The sequence below is a fragment of the Hyaena hyaena genome, unplaced genomic scaffold (genome assembly GCF_003009895.1).
Source record: "Hyaena hyaena isolate Hyena2069 unplaced genomic scaffold, ASM300989v1 scaffold_32, whole genome shotgun sequence".
Lineage (NCBI taxonomy): Eukaryota > Metazoa > Chordata > Mammalia > Carnivora > Hyaenidae > Hyaena > Hyaena hyaena.
The window spans coordinates 4,993,012-5,013,494 of NW_024080663.1; the positions used below are offsets into that span (position 1 = coordinate 4,993,012).

The 20,483-nt window shown below is 36.5% G+C and overlaps 1 protein-coding gene across 8 annotated transcripts in view; it reads right to left on the reverse strand.

The window, feature by feature from the left end:
• LOC120229462 (TLC domain-containing protein 4-like) overlaps window positions 1–20,483 on the reverse strand; it is a 99,276-nt gene that overhangs the window by 29,011 nt on the left and 49,782 nt on the right. For 7 of the 8 annotated variants that reach the window (XM_039228476.1, XM_039228474.1, XM_039228478.1 and 4 more), the window contains 4 exons: window positions 15,493–15,658; window positions 10,969–11,058; window positions 9,183–9,241; window positions 6,898–6,992 (listed from right to left, as the gene is read on the reverse strand). In XM_039228476.1, the coding sequence (XP_039084407.1) occupies window positions 6,898–6,992; window positions 9,183–9,241; window positions 10,969–11,058; window positions 15,493–15,647 (399 nt within the window). In that variant the 5' untranslated portion in view covers window positions 15,648–15,658. Of the gene's footprint in view, window positions 1–6,897; window positions 6,993–9,182; window positions 9,242–10,968; window positions 11,059–15,492; window positions 15,659–15,802; window positions 15,811–20,434; window positions 20,447–20,483 lie in introns of those variants that run through there. The other variant, XM_039228477.1, reaches the window with a different exon arrangement.

The following is a 20,483-nucleotide window of genomic DNA, read 5'->3' on the forward strand; positions in this document are numbered from 1 at the left end:
CTTCTCTCCTACTCAAGAAAGCCTACTGAAATACAAATGAGATAGATGTGATTAAAGGGACAGGCTTAAACCTATTCTAATATTTTTAGACAAACAAATTACAAATTCCGATACTTTACTGTTCATAAATTATGACAAAACTCACAACTCACTTCTGGTCAATATGGTGTTTCCCCCTCTGCCATCTAGCTTTAAGGAGCTCTCTGCCTGTAGTAAAACTCCTACTTGCCTTGGCCTCTACGTGATTTTGTGAGAGAAAACAAAACAGGATTTGTCTGATCCCTTCTGGAGCTTAAAAGAAAATTCTTGTTTTAGCCTGTGATTATGAAAATCTGGATTTTCTTACCATGGGAAATTTAATTTTCTAACAGCTCAGAGTGGCTAGGGTCAGGGCTTTTGAAGGGACAGAAGAAAGGCAACTCAAAGTATTATGCACCTACTACTGTTAGCACATGGGGCTACATGCTATGCCATTGATGGCCGGGGGCGGGGTGGCCACCCTTTCCCACCACTAGGGCTGGAGAGAAATTCTGAGCATTCCACACTGGATGCTCGTGTAAAAATGTGACTGTGCTCTGCAGGAGCAATAGTGAGGTGCTTTTTTTTAAATAGGTTATTGCACAAACCCGGAGCCTTAACACGTTTCCGTGGAAACCCCTTTCAGAGTACCACCAATCTAAAAGTGACATTTGGGAACAAAACCCATCCTATATTTAATAATTTTTTGCTAAACTTTAATCATTAAAGGTTTTTGATTACTTATTTATGAGACAATTGAAGGTCTGAGAGAACACACAGGATCGGATGATTGCCAAATCAGACTCCTGTGAAACAGTGGTGTTTCCTGGTATTGAGCTTTACTAAATGTTCCAAGGATACAGGCCATCAAATAATTCAGAGGACACGGAGAGAGGTATGGGACATCAAAGGCAGCTGGTAAGTCAGGTCCTCCCTGTACTGAACAGGCAACTCCGGCCCATAAGATATGAACACTCCACCAAGTGAGGTTCACCAAGTTTCCCACACAGCAGGGAGAGTTTTAACTTGTAAAACATGTCCATTCTATGCCCTCAGAAAGCTGTACGGTGCACATGACATTCTCCAAGGGGGCAGGCCTCACATTCCTGTGTTCTCTTTACCATGGGTCATCTTAAAGGCATTCCAGAGTTAAGGTCTCTTCTCCTAGCAAATGTCAAGTACTCTGTTTACCCAAAGGTCCTGCTGACAAGGTTAGACTAGAGTTACTGGGGGCCCTCCTGTCTTCCCCTCCCTTTCTCCCAAGAAACAAATGGATTGGCAGGCCGGCTGCTTTCAGCACTTCCTTCCAGGTTACTTAGGAGCCCTAATGACATAACTTAGCTTATTCTTACTTGCCCACTGTCTAGCCCCCAGCATTAGAACCAAATCAAATCATTTTAACAAAACAGTTGAATCACAGAATCTTATAATTAAAACTTCAAAGATTCTTTAGTGCAAACTCCTACTCAAAGTTTCTACTTACTATATCTATTTTTGGATCTATCTGATTGAGGATATCTTATGGTAGAACTACTTTAAAAGGCCATTGTTAGAATTTTCTATTTATTCAGAGTGTCTCTTCTGTAAAACAGAAGTCTTGCCTACCTCTCTTTTACTGTCCCCAAAGGTCCTAGTTCTAACACCTGAATTAATCCAGAATAAATCCACTTAATAGTTCTCACATTCCCAGCAACCTTTCCAAACCATCATGTCCTATTCCTACACTTATCTTTTGTAGGCTGACCTCTCTGGGTCCTTCACTTGTCTCAGGTCAATAGCTTCCTAATCTGATCTCTGCTCTGTTATCTGGCAGCCCTTCACCCACCCCAGGTATATGCAAGGTCAGGGACTCTAGATAATGAGCTTGAGTGTGGTCTAACCAGGAAAACTGTAATTTTTGTTTGAATTGGATGTTGTGCCTCCCCTAATAGAGTCTAAATTTGAAAACAGCCTTCTTTTTAAGCAGATGTGACATGCTATTGGCCCACCTGAAGTTGTGGTCATTTATCACCACCAGATCATTCCTCCCCACTGATACATCGTCACACCTAACCGCAAAACCCAACATTTATCATTATTAGGTTCCATCTATTTGTTTCAGCCTACTGCTCCAGCCTGAAACTTTTTAAAAATGTCATACATCATCCAGAATATTATTAGTTCCCCTTCCTAACCTTGTTTCAGTCATTTGATAAGCTTGTTTAAAAACAAACAAAACAAAAACAAAAACTTTTTACTATGGTAAAATATACATAACATAAAATTTACACCCTTTTAACTACTTTTAAGTGTTTGTCTCCAGAGCTTTTCATAACCCCAAAATAAAACTCCCCCATTCAACAGTAACGTTACAATACCTCCTCCACGTAGCCCCCAGTAACTATCCTATTTTCTGTGTCCGAGGATTCGACTGTTCTAGCACATCGTACGAGGAGAATCATAGGATAATATTGTATTTTAATCTAATTAAGAAATAGAATCACTAGCTTCACTGCACATAAGCTATAAAAAAATAAATAAAAATCTAAAAATCTAATTAAGAATGAAATATTGACCTGGGTAGACATGGCAATCCTCTTGGCTGACGTCTATTTTATCTTTACACGGACATCCAATATCTGAACTATTTCCTTTCCTGGTATTGAAAGGAAACAGGCTTCAAAAGCCAAGCCATGTTAGAGAAAGAAAGGGAGACAGTTCAGCTAAAATGATCCAACTATGCAAATCTGACGGGATGCTTTTCCACTCCCAAAAAGAATGAAGCAGCAACCACTGAACAAGGAAGGAAAAGGTAGCCTTGAACTCTTCCTAAACCAAAACCGAGGAAGGCCTTAAGGAAGCTTGTTATATTCATGAAATTTGGGGAAAGGTGACATCAGGTATTCTACAATAAAAAGTAACTATTAGGGGCACCGGTGTAGCTCAGTCAGTCCAGCGTCTGACATCCGATTTTGGCTAGGATCATGATCTCACAGTTTGTAAGATCAAGCCCCACATCAGGCTCTGCACTGGTGGTGAAGAGCCTGCTTAGGATTCTTTCTCTCTCTCTCTCTCTGCCCATCCCCCCTCCCCTCAAAAACAAACAAACATTAAAAAAACAAATTCCAAAACCCAAACACATTTGCTTTCACCCCCACATATGTACATGTCTTTACATATACGCACATACATATATAACACATATTTTTTAAATGGCCACTTAACATTTTTACCACGACTAAATCCCTCAATTAGTAGTACTAGTTATAATCTCATTGTATAACTATGGTCACATGCAGATTCGAATAAGCTATAGAAATAATAATAAAACAATTTTTAAGACTTCTGCTAGTCTTACAGTAGAAGATGACAATGTTTTGACAATTTTATTTCAGTAGAAAAAAGGTTAACATGTTATTCCAGTTTTTAAAATATTTTCTTTGATTTAAATATTTAATATGTTTTTACGTTTATTTATTTTGAGAGCGTGCGCATGGGGAAGGGACAGAGAAGAGGGAGAGAAAGAATCCCAAGCAGGATCCTTGCTGTTAGTGCAGAGCCGGAAGTAGGGCTTGATCCCACTAACTGGGAGATTATGACCAGAGCTGAAACCAAGAACTGGACACTTAACTGAATGTGCCACTCAGGTGCTCCATCATGTTTTATCTTGTGCAAATTTAGTAGGAAATAGAAATCACACAGATCTTACTGCTGAATCTTCTTTTAGTTAGCTGTATTAGGTGGCTATTTTGATACTTACCTAGTCAACAAAAGTGTTAATTTTTGAAATTTTATTACTCTTAAAATGCTATAACAGTCATGATAGCTACCAAAAATTCTTCTTTAAGACTATCTTAATGGGAGAAAAGGAGGAAATACATTATTTATGCATAACTGGGAATAGGCAACACCATTCAAACCATCTTAAAACATTTAAACAGTTTAACACTGTTAATGATAAACTGTTAGTGAGTCAAGGTATTTGTTGCATTGTTTTGTGGAAATTCCTTAGACTAAACCTAAGACAAATGTTTTCCTAATTCGTGTCTCCTGATATATATTACAACTTTACTGTATCTGCATAACACGTCTTACATTTTTCAACACCACTTCCGACATACCTCCTTGCAAAGTGTTTTTAAAATGCGGACACTGGGGCCAAGCATTAAACAAGCACCTTCAAGGTATTCACACAGCACCTGATACCCTTAAGTACACATACCGAGAGCCTCTGAAACCAAATTTTCTTCCTAAAATGCTGCTGAATGGTGTCATAATTAGACTCCAGGGTAACATAACCATGCAGAAGAGTTGGGAAAAGTCTGTACAGGAGTGCTTTTCTTTTCAAATTTAAATGGTTTTCAAGTGTTATATAACTTGTTATCTAAAGGTGTGGTTTGACCAGGGAGAGAGAGTGATTCACAAGAAACACAGAAGAAAACTAAGGCTACCAGAGAGGTCACAATGGGAGTACAAAAGACAGTGGTTTATCCTTAAAAAGAGACCTTAAAGCATAAATGTGTTCACATCCTTTACGATAAAAGATTACCCTGTCCTATTTTCCTTGATAATTAGTATCCTGACCGAGGGGTGAAGAGCTGAATATTAGGGAAAACCTGTAGGATTTTTACCTTTTTATATAGACAGAAGATTCCTTAAGCTCTAATTTATTCCCCCAGAGAATTTTAAAATGCCAGTAAATATACTAAAGAGAGGTTTAAAAAAATAAGTGATCAAGACATTATATAACCTACCTATAACTTATTTCATAACCTAAATCTAGAAGAATCTTACTTTTCAACTATTCAATAGAGCATACGTTTAAAACCTACGGATAACTTGCCTCCATTTTTCACCTTTTTTATTTAGTTACAATCAGAAAATCTTTTAAGTTACTACAAACAGCTTAAATAATCTCATACATATCAAGTCAAAGTACTTGCCAAATATCAGTTCTCATCACAGAAGTGAAGAATTTCATAAAAGTTTATACAAAATAATAGTAGTAGTAGTAGTAGTTATTTTGTTAGCCTTCGTTAAATTGTACAAAGTGACCTGGGAATTCATTATGGTCAAACAGGAAATGTAAAATCTAGAAACGACAAAAGATTGCTACATCTACATTTATTAGTTTCTAACTTTTTTCTGTTTCCCTATGAACAGACGCACTTTAATTAGATAGACTTACTTCATACCATTCATTTATTTCATGCAGTAGAACACAGGAAGACATCAAAAAAACAATCACCTCTAGAAAACACTGCAGTTGATTTTCTGATCACCTTAACTAAATAGTTAATTTCTTTTCTTAACAAAAATCCAGCATGCACTTTATTGATTTTTCTTTATAAAGGCCTAAAAGTCCAAAACATTATTCATCCCACATAATTAAATACTCAACTTACCAAGGCAGGCACAGCTAGCCATTGGCCAAGCCTGTGATTCAGTGGCCAAGACACAATAGCAGCTCATAGTCTTCACATTTACAAATCCATGTAAGTGACCTGTTATCTTTCAACAGCTTACATTCTTTTCATAGCACAATGGTTATCTGTGACTCATGTTCAGAGACCATACTTCTACACTGCAGCAGGATATTAAACTCACATGGGCTCCCACACAGTCTTCCCAGATTTAACCAGTATTTTGTTAGTCAGCTTTCATGGTTTTTAGCAAGGGTTTAGGAAACAAGTGCTTGTACATCAAAAATATTTAAGACCTGTAAAAGGTTAAGAGTCTATATTTTATAACTACCTATCATCAATTAAAATCTAAAAAGAAGACAAACAGTAGGAAATGCCAGCTAAAAATATTGCTTCAGAAAAACAAGGTGATTAAGAATACCTTTTGGGTATACATAAGCACTTATTATAGCATTAAAGCCAGCATAGTTTTTTTTTTAAATATTCATATTAACTATTTAGATTTATTACTTCAAGTGTGTGATACAGAGAGATATTTTGATATATCTGGTTCTTGCAGAAATAATGCCAAACTGACATCTTATTCACCAGCTCTCTTTGTGTGGGCCAATATAAAGAAAAACGGAAGAATATTAATACACATTAATTTTTAAAACCCTCCAAATAGTCACAGATGTCTGTTAATATAAGAATAAAATAAGAAAAAAAACCACCAGTGGCTTCATTTAAGTTTTAAAAAGGAGAAAACATGAAATGGCATACCATAACTATTACATAAAATTTATACTATTCTGGTTGATGTATATCTATTATTTCCAAATATCTATTTGGGGCTTGTTGGTATACCTAGATTGACTGAAAAACAACGGATTATGAAGAAACCTATCTAAGATAAAAGGGATAGAAAACTGCTAATTTAGAAATGTGTAATGGAGAAAAATAATTTTAGATCTAAAATTTAATATGCATTACTGCCTGAGATTTGCTGTGAGTATCCTCTATCAGCTTGGTTTTGGAATTCTGATGATGTTTCTGAGCAAGACTGCCCCACTGCCCCAGCCTACTTAACATGTAATTACATACATACATGTAACTGTATGGGAATTCAGTGGAGAAGAAAGACTGTAGCTAGTTATACAAGAATCTATTCCCAGCTCTGGCTGTTAAGTCATAATCGCATCTAGAAAAACAGGCAAATACCAATAGCTACACGATCCTAAAAGTCTTAAGTGAAAATTGGAGAAATTGGAGTCATCTGCCTTTCTTAAATTTTAGGAACCCAAATGGACACACTAATACAAACACACATGTAATTATTTTTGATAATGAGCAAGATAACCTATCACAAGCATGAGCTGCGAATGCATCTGGAGGTGGTCTTGACACCCTGGGAACTGGTGTTTAGGTTTCTGTTCACCAGTACGTCATTACTCCCGCTCCTGTCTACTTGTCAGGCTACCGTAGACCTGGCACTCACCAGTAAAATCCAGTATGCGTACAGCGCTGTGCAATGATGGATTATAAAGTATTTGTCACCAACCACTTTCCAATACAAAATGAGAATCAGCAAATCTGAAAGAAGGGAAAATAAGTGAGATACCACAGAGGAAGAAGGCTGCGTTGTTTTCCAAGTGTATTTAACTCTGTCTTCCTGACAACCGGCCGCAGTCCACACTGAGCCCACTTCACTTTGTTCATACCGCACCAGTCACAGTACCCGCTTCTGGGTAAAGTATCTGCTTCCTCACAACTGTCTCCCCTGCTCTACTGTGACTTCTCCAGGATGAAGAACAAGTGTGGGAGGCTAACACAGTGCCCATGTATTTAATATACATTTGCTGAATATATTCACAGGTAATAGATTTGCTGCAAGTATAAATGAATAACTTGTTTCTGGGGTTAAATAAAACAGAAATACTATTGGACAAAACCAACTTTTAAGTAAGCTTAAATTACTGATGTTTGTTACTACACCAATTTAAACAGGTAAGCTGGCTGAAGAAAAGTATATAATGACCAACCTATCAGACAAATTCAACAAACATTTAAAAATTAACAAAGGATGTGATTAAATATTAATTCAAAATAGCAAAAGAAAAAAAAAGGAAAAAAACAAAACAAGAACTAGGACTATTAAAAAGATATGCAAAGAAAGATATATCAAGGCATCAAGTTCTTTTTAAAAGATCCTGAACCTAAACACCATGATTCAGAAAATGGTTTTCTTTAACAAAACAGAAACTTCTCAAAATGTTACTGCAATTATTTTCTTTACCAAATGGTTAAACATGAAGTTTAGACATGGAAAAAATGACTGTCATCGATGGAAGCCAGAGGAGGATTCAGGTTTCATGGGGTTGGAGCTTATATAATATGGGGACCTTCTTTTATAAAAAATAAAAATTACTGATGTGAATATTCATAGAAAACTAGATGTGAATATTTATAAAAATAAAAAACCAGATTAGAAATTTTAAAGAGAAAACAAACAATACAAATGTGCAAATCATGTTAGTAATTAACTGCATGACATGCCTCTCTGGATACATCTTCTCTACATGTTTTGACTGTATTCTCTTTGGTCACCAATTTATATGATAATGACCTTGCAAATTTTCCATAGAGTTCACTTTTCGTTCAGCTTGGTTTATAGAAGTTTGTTTCAGTTCATAATTCTTATTTTTAAGTGCTTCAAATCATGCTGTTATTTGGGGAAAACTTTATCAAGTTTCTTTCATATGAGACTTTCTGGGTAGTGATCACTCTACAAACTGACAACACTCGTCAACCAGTGCATGAGGCATACGGATAATAAATTTTGTAACTGTCATCCTTGTCAATGATGGCACATTTTGTGCCAAACAAGCAAATCTTTTTCCAGTGAATCACATGATTCACTCTTCTTTTAACTGGGCCATCAAATAACCCAATAGCCTACTCATTATTTTAATTCAAAATTTATCTCTTCCTCCTAATGAATAACTGTGTTTGGGTATCATCTAATCTTTTTACTACTATTCACCTCTTGATGGCAGAAAATTTTCTACTGAGTCCAATCACTCATCTTTATCACTTTTGTTTCATATCCCCTTATTTTTATTTGGATTTTCTGTCAGCAATTTATTTAATTTGAAAATTATGAAATAGGACTCTCTATACAATGTCCAAATCAGGGATCTGTTCTTTCTTCTGTCTTGAGATGGTCTACAATGTCTTTTCAAAAAGTTTAAATGGCATATCCTGACTTAATTTCCCCCTTTGTCTCATAGTGTAAAAGGCTATTCCAACCTCATCCCACATAAGGGGAACTATGACAGAAGGAAACAAGGTGTAGGAAGAGCTCTTGATCTTAACTGATTGTGGCTAAAAGTTTCCCTTTGCAAACTTTACCCAAACACTACAAACCAGGAGCATAGGAACACATTTCAAGGGCCCTTGCAAGTGAGACTTTAATGTTTAGCTTTATGAGTTTCCCAGGAATTCCACCTAAGAGACTCTTTAAGCCAAAAATGGACCATCACTACTAAAACAAAATATCCAAGCTTAACTGAGGCCCCACTCTGCAGCTCTATCTTCAAAGAGAACCAGAGAGCCAATAGGAAAAATGTTTCATGTTCCACCATCACAGCAGATATTTTCTTGTCCTGTGTATGAGTCCTATAAGCTATTTCTAAAATAATTAAACCAAAAGCATAGACTATGTATTCTTTGCAAAATTCCATGAGTAGTTTAAAAAGAAACAGTGATCAACATATCACATACCAGAAATGAGGTAGCCTGAAGCAATAGAGATATTCACTTTCACAACCGATGAATCACCCCTATAAATATTAAAAAAAAAAAAAAAGATTCCTTTTTTAGCACATGGTTATAGATGACAGCTACATTTTTTTTTCTACTGAGTATAATTAAAATGTTTCCTATAGATTTTTGAATGGTGAATTGTCATTTGCACAAGGCCCTGTGTTAACTGTGATATACTTCTAACTGCATGAATGATCATAATTTCTTACAGAAGCTGAAAGTTTTATATCAACAGTTTTACCAAAAGATAACTTTTTAAATGTGTTCTCATATGATTTGTTTGTGAAAGGATTCAAACAGAATTCCAGATGCTGATGTTTTTGATTCCTTATTCTAAATCAGAGACTCAAATACTTCAAGAAATTATCTAGCCTGCCCCGATCTTGAAATAATATACTATTATAGGTATCACTTTGCTGATGACTGGAGAGACTGACCTCTTATCACACAATTGGAAAATGGTCAAAACAAGACAGCTTAATCCTGCTGTTTCGACACCAATACATATCAAGGTCTGACAATTTTCCCTAATAATCATGGTGGAAACAAATATGAATTATTAGTCTTTTAACCGACTTATAATATGAAGTGTTGGTGAAATGAACACAAAATTAAACTGAAATACAAATTAAAAGTTAGACGTCCTGTCTTTACAAATTTTGAGCTGCAAACATGGCTCAGGAAAACTGAACCCGGAATAAACTACAGCATTAAAGAAAATGTGAAAATATCAAAAACTCCACAAGGTAAACGTTTGATAAGGACGAAAATTGATCAGTGAATCAAATCTTTGTCATACCATTTATCTCGCAAAAGAACTGGTTCTGTTGACAATATTACTATAATAGAGTTATGAAAAAAAAAACCTTAGAAACTGTTTAGGTAGATTACATAAAAACCTCATCATGGAATTAATTCACTAAGTTGATTCACTGAAAAATACCTTCCCAGTGAAAATTTATCAATACTGGTATAATTCTGATGGGCATAATGCCATATTTACTAAAATTACATTGTTGCAGCCAAACAGAGTCAGAAGTTAAGTCATCCCACATCCCCCAGGCCCACATCTACTGCGTCCCCAGGTAATGCTTTCTCAAAATACACTTCATCCTTCAAGCTGAACTAAGCCTTCTCCTCTAATGCCAGAAGAATAGTTTGCAATATATCTCTGCCATTGCAACAACATTTATTTTTTTTTTTTTTTCAAAAAGAATCCTACAAATTATCCTATTATTGCTGAACACAGTTACTGCTAGTGCTTCGAATCTTCTCATGTGGTACTAAAATCCTCTCACATGGATGTGAATGATTTTCCTTTTAAACCTTTGGTATCAAATGGTGGGTCAAACACAAAACTGAGTCATTAGTAGATATTATCCCAGTTGACTACCCTATCTCAATAGCAACTCAGTTTTGAGCAGAACAGTGGTAACAATAACTTGTTTTTACTCCCTAAATCAGTATAAACATTTATATCATTATCATCATATTCTCTGCCTTGGATAACAACTGCAAATACTAGCACAAAGTGGCCCTCATTATTTGCATTCAAATCTAAAATGAATCATTTTATTGCACCTTGCTAAAAGAAGTTTGGGCACAAGCAAGAAGTCTGGGCACAAGCATTTTAATAAACCATGCACTATCAATACATTTTCCGTTTTAAAGTAAGAAATGTTCTTATTAATAATTAAGATCAAAACATAAATCAAATAGACTATACTGGAAAGAAACAGCTTACCAAAGTGGATCGGCTCTTGTAGCCTCATCAAAAAAGAAAATGTAGAGGCCAAAAACCCCAACCACCAAAGAATGGCATGTAGATACAACCCTGAAAAGAAACAAAAATACAAAGATTTTAGATTCTTTGCAATAAACTTAAAACTGGCAAGACATTTAACATTTGAAGAAGTGAAATCTGGGAAGCATTTAAATATAGGAATGAAGTAGCTCTAAGAGTGTAACAAAATTGCCACTTAGAAATCCAAGGGCTATAACTTTACTTTGGAATTAATAACAAGCAGGTTACCCAGGTCTACAATTTCCTGCTAGAAGACTGTGGAATCACTTATTAGTTAAAAGTTCCAAAGCAGACGTGTATCTGATGATGCAGCTGACAGAGTTTTGTGCAGACAGATGGCAACTGGTAAGCCCACTACCCAGCACCCAACTGTAAGCTCCAGCACCAACAGCATTGCTGTGCCATTAAGTTTCCTGTTCCAATCAGTTAGGAATAGCTTCCAAATCTACTGGCCTTAACCAATTCCATATCCGTGAATCAGGATTCGAATGGATCATGAAATGAAAACTTACTACCTTGGAGATTTCAGGGTTAATGCACATTCACATGCATTGCTGTACTTGATTCCTATAACCAATCCGTGAGAAAGCTAGAACAGCTATTATTAGTCCCTCTTTGTCATTATTATGAAACCACTTCTAAATAGAAAAATTGGGGACCATGAATTTATACAGAAAATCTATTTTTAAAAGAAATGCTCAAGTGAAAGCAAAATGTTCATGAAATCCAGGCTGAATTTTCTTTTATAGAAGGAATAAGATTGAGATGAAAAACATCAGTTTCTATGACGATATCTTGCTAATAATTTAATGATTCAACCTATACCAAGCTCTAGGATATGATACAGAACTGTACACAGGTTGCAGTATATTTATTCACATAATGAAAAGGTTGACAAGTAAAGAAGCTTCTTTTCTCTTCATTGGAATAAAGGACAAAAGGAACAGCAAAATTTTCTCTTTAGAAACTAATGGGGTACAATAAACTTCTGTCTAAAATATGACCCCAAATCTTTAACAGTTAAATAGATCAACTAATATAAAGCTTGATATCAGAAAAGTTGACTGTAACTTGAAAAATCAATGTGCTTGATCTTACAGATAACGTGGTCCTAGGTAGATATATCATGCTAAATCAAATCATATTTAAATGCCCCAAAATCCTCACTCATTTAAAGGCACTGGCAGATAATCCCTTGTAATACCAAAGGATCATTTTGAAGTTTGAATAACTAACTCAGTTTATCTGGTTTACAAGTCTGGAATTCTCATTCCAAACACATTTAAGTTCCTTTATATCAAATAAAACACTCCATTTAAATAATCATACAACCAACATTCTATTGCCATTCAAAACTTCTAGGAAAGGAGAAAGCACAACCTCTTACTAACTTGCTCTAGTGTTTAGTAAACTTAGATCAGAAAGTTTCCCCTTGGAAAAATGACAACTTTTTGTTCCTGACACTTAGCCCTCAAATTCCCTTTTGTGTTGAAATGTTACATGGTAAATGGGAAGGATTACAAACACTTAGCTGGTGGAAATGGCATATAATTCATGAGAGAAAAGTTAAAACTTACTTGGGTCAAACAAACCTCCCACTACAATGAGCAGGAAAAGCAAATACCCTGTGCTTACACACTGCCTGCTGCATTGAAAGTCCATACATTCAGAAACTTCTGTTCATAAACATTTCATAGTGTATTCTTTAAAATCAGATTCCTAGCAAAGCAAGATGTAGATTCCTGTCTAAAATAAAACACCAAAATTCTACACAAAAGAAAATCCTTGTTTTTCAAAGGTTAAAAAGAAATGTTTGTGCTAAAGAAAAGACAGTGAAATAACCGAAATAATGACCATTGTAGAACAGCAATTTAAAGGCACTGATTTAATCATTCACAAGTAGCAGGAGTATTACCAAGAGAAATTATTTAGCTAAAATTGACAAGAGTTAAAAATTAGAGAAGTAGACTTCAAAATTAGGAGTATTTCAACACACTCAAAACATTGGGTTTTCTACACCACAGGAAAACAAGTGGATAGAAGAAAATTTTTTTTTTTTAATTTTTTGTTTTATTTATTTATTTCTAGGAGAGAGAAACAGCGTGAGCAGGGGAGGGTCAGAGAGAGAGGGAGTCACAGAATCTGAAACAGGCTCCAGGCTCTGAGCTGGCAGTCAGCACAGAGCCCGACGCGGGGCTCGAACCCACGAACCGTGAGATCATGACCCAAGTGAAAGTCGGACGCTTAACCGACTAAGCCACCCAGGCGCCCCAGAAGAAAATGTTTTTTAATTATAAGATATGAATAATACCTACAAGTATGTTTATTTTCCAAAAAAGCAATAATGAATTATAGCAATTTATCACTTATAATTAATTAAACTGTATCTCTCAGGTGGGAATTTTCTGGTGAGTTTCTTTTCCTTCCTTTTCTACCATATGGCTTAGGCGACTAGTAGTTCAGAAGCTTTCCTGATTATTAGTAAGACTTATGTGGGCTGTATTGATCTTGGTGTTTTAAGACTGGAAGCTGAATTTCAAGACATATACCTGTGCTTTCCTCAAAAAGCAGCTAATTTTTTTTCCCTCTCTTTGCACTCCACATCACAGCGTAAGTCTCATGTAAAACAAGCTGGAGTGAGAACAGGAGTAAACGTGATAGAGAAAGAGAGAGAACACCAGTTCAGTAGTAATGAATCTTCTATATTCCTAGCCTCCTTTTTCAATAGGAACTCAGTTTCCCAAATGGTGATTCCACGCATCATAGAATGGCAGTGATAAGACTGAATAATGCAAAGTATTTTTCAATTTCGTTTCATTCCACTTCCATCTTTGCCTCTCTCTCTGTATCATCCCTATTTCTTGCTTGCTGCTCTCCAAGATCCAAGTGCCCTTTCCTACCCTAACCATGCTGAAAAGGAAATGAAAACCAGTTCAAAACTGACACTCAGAAAATCTGGTCTCCCAGCCTAGCCCCTGGACCCTTCCTTCTCTTTCCCTAGTCTACCTCTCTCCAGGTTAGAAAGAGTTTTTTAAAATAACGGTTATTATATTTTGTATTCCACATTTTGAACAGCAACTTTGCGCTATTCTTAAGACAAAAAAAAAAATCCTACTTCTTATTTTTCGAAAATACAGAGAGAAATAATTCTCACTTTTGGGGTAAAAAGAACTACAGCATGTATGAACTGGACAAATTACTTTAAGGTGCAGAAGGAAACTCGAGTCTTATTCACAGTCTGAGTTATAAAAGTGAATGTCCACAAAACAATTTGGCTCAAAGACCGGGAATCTCTGGTCAAATGTGACCATTCTCAAATCAATAGTTTGACTTTGGCAGAAGTTAATTCTAAAAGGAAATTTCAGCAAAAAATAATCATAGCGATTTTAGAGACCTGCTGAATTCATTTTATAGTTAGCATTAACTTTAAGTAAGTAACAACAACAAAATACACCCATAGCTGCTCCAATTCACTGCAGTTTACAAATGTCCAGTGATTTGGAGGCACAATGCTCTAAAGCACATGAAGCAGTCATCAGAGTCATTTTGTGTTTGAAATGTGGTGAAAGATTAAGGAGATGCACACACAAAAAAACTGTAAACCAACAAATTAAAACTCCTGCAGGTTTCTATACGCTTACATGGACAACTCGTTTTCCATTTATTTTTGTTTAAAAAAAAATCCAAAAAGCAATTTTTACTTTAGCAAAAGAATCGATTCTGGTGGGCTCTGAATTATGATGAGAAGTTCATTACAAGAGAGACACAGATGTGCTACCCATATACCACGTCCTCCGGTGTGCTGCATAGCAGCCCCCAGTCTGGCTAAGCCAGCCAACTTGATACACAGGCTGCTCACAGCCCTAACTAACATTTCCTTAGGTTATCATCTCCAAAGAGCACGTGTTTTGTTATCATAAATGCTTCAGAGAATAATGTAAAACAGGACTTTTCTGCAATCAGCTGAAGTCTACTTAACCTTCCCATACTTCCCCCAGAAAGTTCGATTTTTCCTAACATCTTTCAATATAAGATTTTTAGAATTTTCTCATACAAGATTTATCTACTTAGTTTCCTTTTTAATCCTAAAGTCAAATTAAAAAAACCTGACCTTAGGGGCACCTGAACGGCTCAGTCAATTAAACATCCCACTCCTGATACCCGCTCAGGTCACAATCTCACAGTTCCTGAGTTTGAGGCCCAAGTCGGGCCCTGTGCTGGCAGCATGGAGCCTGCTTGGGATTCTCTCTCTCTCACCCTCTCTCTCTCTCTCTCTTTCTCTGCCCCTCTCCTGCGCACGCAGATGCTCAGTCTCTCTCTCAAAATAAATAAATAAACTTAAAAAAATCTGACCTTAAATTTTGTTAGATCTTAAATGAAAAGACTGTTTTTGGAAATATTTCAAAGAATTTTATTTCATAAAACTAACTTTTTAAAAATCAATTACATTTTCATATGCTTTACCTTGAGTTCCATTCAATCTTCTTTTCAAAGCTGAGACTATTAAAACCTGGAGAAACTTTTGCTGAAAACCAATAACTTATAAAGTGGAAAAGAAGCTGAAAGGTGAAAAAGCTGGCAAAAACAGTACTGAAGACCAGTTTGGTGTTGGTATCCATATTTCTTCAACCTGTTAAGAGAAATGATGGCTATCAATTGCTTTACATTGCTCATAAAAAAATCTAAATTAATCTTTAAAAGAGTATGTGGTTATGTTTTTAAGTAATTTATTTTAATTTACCACAAATCTAAGAATATTAAGAAACTAAAAGACTTTTAAGTCTTTATCAGCTATTTTTCATGTGTCTTATATCTGTATTAAAATAAAAGAGGGGAAAAATCAATTATCTTAAATATCTCACTATTATAAAGCTCAGAAGGCAAATTTAATAGCATGATATTCAAAATGATCTAAGACTTAGAGTTTAACATTAAGAAGGAATTTCAAGTACTATAACTAAAGGTATTCTTTTAGTAATTTTTAATTAAACTTAGGACTCATCACCTGATTTCTCTATGCCTCAATTTCCTCATCTATAAAATGAGTTCATTAGATAATTGCTAAGAAATAATTAAGCCAAAAATCATAATAAAAATTGTCCGAAAGAGCAAAACAAAAAATAATTATGTTACAAAAACTAATTTACAGTGAGACAACATGTAAAACAAAATTAAAATCTTAAGAAGAATACCATCTGGTTCTTTTCTACTTAAATTAGTATTTAACTTTCAAAAATAATTCTGCAATCACACACATCCTTGGACCAAAATTCCCCGATGGCTTACCTCTAAAACAAAAGATTTTTATAAAAGTGCTTCAGGTTTTAAGGGTAGACTTAGCTGAAAGAATAGTGATATGCATATACACACATTCAAAGTATGTTTTCCATCTCATTGAACTGAACTTTATTTGTCTCCTAAAAATCTTAGGAATATTCAGACCAAACGAAAGACACTAAAGCATTTACTCGTATCTAGCAAATACAGCATTTCTAGAAATGGCTCCATCTTTGACAGAACTGACCCTCAAATGAAAAGGAAATGAATGAATACATATTTCCAGCTGCCTAAAGTGGAGAAATAACATTGCCTAGTGGAGCCAATTCACTAGAGAAAAACCAAGTCATTGACTGCACAGCAATAACCCCACTTCATTCCCTTCCAACCAGGACCTTGTAATAAGAATCAGGCTCCCACAGGGCCCCTTCTGACAGAACTCATGTGTCTGTAATGAGTTCCTTCCCCATTCTTTCTTTCTGGTATGTGTGCTCAGTGAAAATATTGATATTACCATTCTTCTGCAGGAAGTTCCATTAACTTTATTGCTCATTTACTTTTTTTTTTAATTCAACATGTGTTTGGAAGTGGTAAAAAATTTCATTTGTGATCTTTTAGTCTAGGCTTAATGTTAACCAAATAATACATAAAACTAAGTTTTGTACATAAATTAATCATCATTATAATTCACTAAGTGAGATGTAAAAGGGAAAATGGTTTTTCTAAGATTAAACAAATGGGGATCTGGAAGCCAGGTGGGCAGATAAATGAAGAAGATGAAGCCAGTAACCGGAAAAGAGTGGACAGTCTAATCTTAAATGTGGGCATGGTTTGCCCTGAAGGGTTCTATATGTCCCTACTGGTCCTGGACGGTGGCTGGATGTGAGCTACTCATTACTTTTGTTAAAATTCAACGCATATAATGAGCATTTATTTCATTAACATTTGCTAATATAAAACATAGTAGGTATTAAACATTATCCATTTTATAAATTGTTCACATAACCATTAAAAAAAAAAAAAAAGAGCACTCAAACAACTCACCATGAAGAAATTCCCACCTCCTAAAACAGCTAGTTTGTATTACGTATTTGTTATACTGGCTATTTTATATTTTTAATAGGTTTCCTTTCACTTAACTGGGGTCTTTGAGGGATATGTTGAGAGTCTCCCTTCACAAAAATGTTTCATTTAAAACTAAAGAGCTCCATGTAGTCCAGTTGTGGCTTCTATTAAAGGCTCGACAGACAGAAGCTAATTAAATTGTTCTACTCTCAGCTTTGCTTCTTATTAAGCAGCTGCTGCTTCATCAGTCATGCCAAATCAAGGACAAATCTAGGGATTTTTTTTTTTATCAATTTCCCCCAGAAAACCAAGGCTTCTGGTAGACAGCAAGTACCTCTGTTCATTCACTGAATCAGGCAAGAAAAGGGGGAAATGGACAAAGCCAAACAACACTAATTACTGACATAGATTAAGAACCTTTGAGAGAGTGGAGATTACTGAGTAGAAGAATACACAATCAAAGGAGAAAAGTATTAGACCTGGTCCATAAACCTCTATGTGTGGCTAGGAGCTGGCAGAAGGCTGAGATTCTATGCTAGGAAGGAACAGCCAGAACAGAAGTGGGAGATATTTCTGTGACAATTTACAAGGGGAGTGTCTGGACATGAACTTTACAATGTAATTAGCCCCTCTCAGTTCACGCCAGGGAAACTTCCAGAGGCCTCCTGAATGCAATGATGTTTGAACATTCTCTCTCAAGATGGTTTCCATTAAACTTCCATTCAAGCTGGTTTCTTAGCAGAAGAGAAACATGAGAAGGTTTGAAGCACACCTCTCCACCATCAGCTTATAAGAGCCCTCCTGCAGGAGGACTCCCAGAGGCAGGGCCACTGGAAATAGCACAGCCAAACTGACTCAGCCCTCACTTCAGCCAGCAGTTCATCGGACATCTGTCACATGCCCACCAGCCAAGCCCTGTGCCAGGACTCGAATACAAAAAGGGACATGCTTATGGGCCAATAGGGAAGTAAAGGAACTGATCACTGGCACATAAAGTGCCACGCTCAGGGTGCTAAGGGGGTGTTCCCTGCTTTCCATGAAATAAACATCCAACAGAGAAGACACAAAAAGGCGAGGACATAGCGGAAGGTATTCAGTGCAAACCAACAGGGCATCTTCTCTTCTACTTAAGTCCCGACAAGACCCTTTAAGGCTGAAGTGCAGGACCCAGTTCCACCAGCTGAGTCAAGAACTACCGACCTGGGAACACAACGATTACTCTCATTCCCTACGTTCGTTATTCCCTTGTAATTCAAGGGCTTCCCTATGAAGTGTGCCACCTCCAGACGCATACAGAACTGCACTCCTTCCCATTTGGACACACCACGAACCACTGCTGTAGTGATCAGCAGTAAAAATGTTAAAACAAAGAGGAAAAGGTCTCATATGGAAGCAGCAAGGAAGGGGGAAGCTGGGAAGAAAGCTTCCTTGTGTTTAGCATCCCCTCCCTCAGTCCGCCCGTCCTTCATTGAGTTCCCTTTCCTATTTCCCACATTGTTCCAAACACTCACTGCACTTAAATCTTCAGTTCTCTCTCTCTCTCTCTCTTTCTCTCTCTCTCTCTCTCTCGTAATAGATATGGTTCCTTCCTATTTCACCAAAAAATGGAGGCTGTTGAGCATGAAGCCGCTCCTGCTGCAATGTCTACCATCTCCCCTGCCCCAACCCGGAACCTCCTCTTTGCACTCTGCTGGCTCTGCCTGGGTGTATGCCCAAGTCGTTAACACAGCTCCTGTTCCTGTTGTGTGTGACCAAAGCTCGCTATCCCGCAGCATGCCAGTCCTGGGTGGTCGCGCTCCTTCTGGACGGCTCCTTAGGGGCATCTGGGAGGCCCCAGGGGCTCGACATGACTCAAGCTGAACTCAATCCCAAACCAGTGCTTCCCCCAGGGCTCCAGATCTCAGAGAATGGTGCTATCCACCACACTTTCCCATCTTCCGATCTAGAATATCTGTTACTCTGGTCCCCTTCCTGTCCCTTATTCCCACAATTAACTGACTGCCAAATCCTGGCAGAATGAAGAATACCAAGTGAAGGATAACTTGATTCCAGGAGAGTTCTGAAAGTTCCTCATGAAAGCTTTATGAATAATAAAAAGAAATGTGGCTGGAAAACAGAATTAGGTAAATCCAGAGCTAGCTGAAAAACCAGAAATGGCACATGGATAAATGACCCAAAATAAACTGGAGAAATCTATCCTATCCTATAAGGTCCTCTCTTTCTGGTCTGTATTAGTAACATTTTTACAAATATTTGTACGATACTCAATGTGCACCTAACACAGAGCTAGGAAGGACAGCTAATGTAATGGATTAACAGAATCAGGTTTCTAAATTATCTTAAGCAGAAATAGTGAGTCTCAAACAGAAAGAAAAAGTATAATAGGAATAAATTGTCTAAAGGCAATACTAAGTATAGTATTATATATGCCATATATAGTATATGGCATATATATAGTATAATATATGCCAATTAGCATATTGGCGCACTCTCCCGCGCTCTCTCTCACACACACACACACACACAGTGGGAGCCTTAGCATTTGAAGATACACAAGCCTATGAGAGAGAATAATGTAATGAAGATACTAATAACAAAAAACAAACTTCAGGCTCATGTAATTAGCATAAAAGTATACCTTTGGATCAAGACTCTTACCAGTCCCATTTTACTCTGAATTAATCACAAACCATTGGGAATAAGATTACTTAAAAAGGACTCAAAAGCATCCTTCAAACATCTTCACTGTCATGTAGAAAAGTAAAAGATGGAACTTATTCTGCATTACTCTAAATGGCACAAACGGGAAAAAAATTACAGGGAGGGAAGAGTCCAGCTTAATTCAAGGAAGAACATTCTAACAATTTAGAAGTGTCCGAGCATCCATCACGCAAGAGGTAAATGGATGTCAGGGGGGTGAGCACTAGTCTAGCCTTCAGAGAGCTCTCAAAGATAGATTCTGGGATTCTAGGACTGAACTGAACTTTGGTATCTAAAGAGACAGTTTTGTATTAAATACTGCACAAGCTTCTGACAGTCTATCATTTAGGTTGTTAAAAATCACAACTACATCTGTAGGAGAATATTAAGTACACATAACATGGTGGCACAGG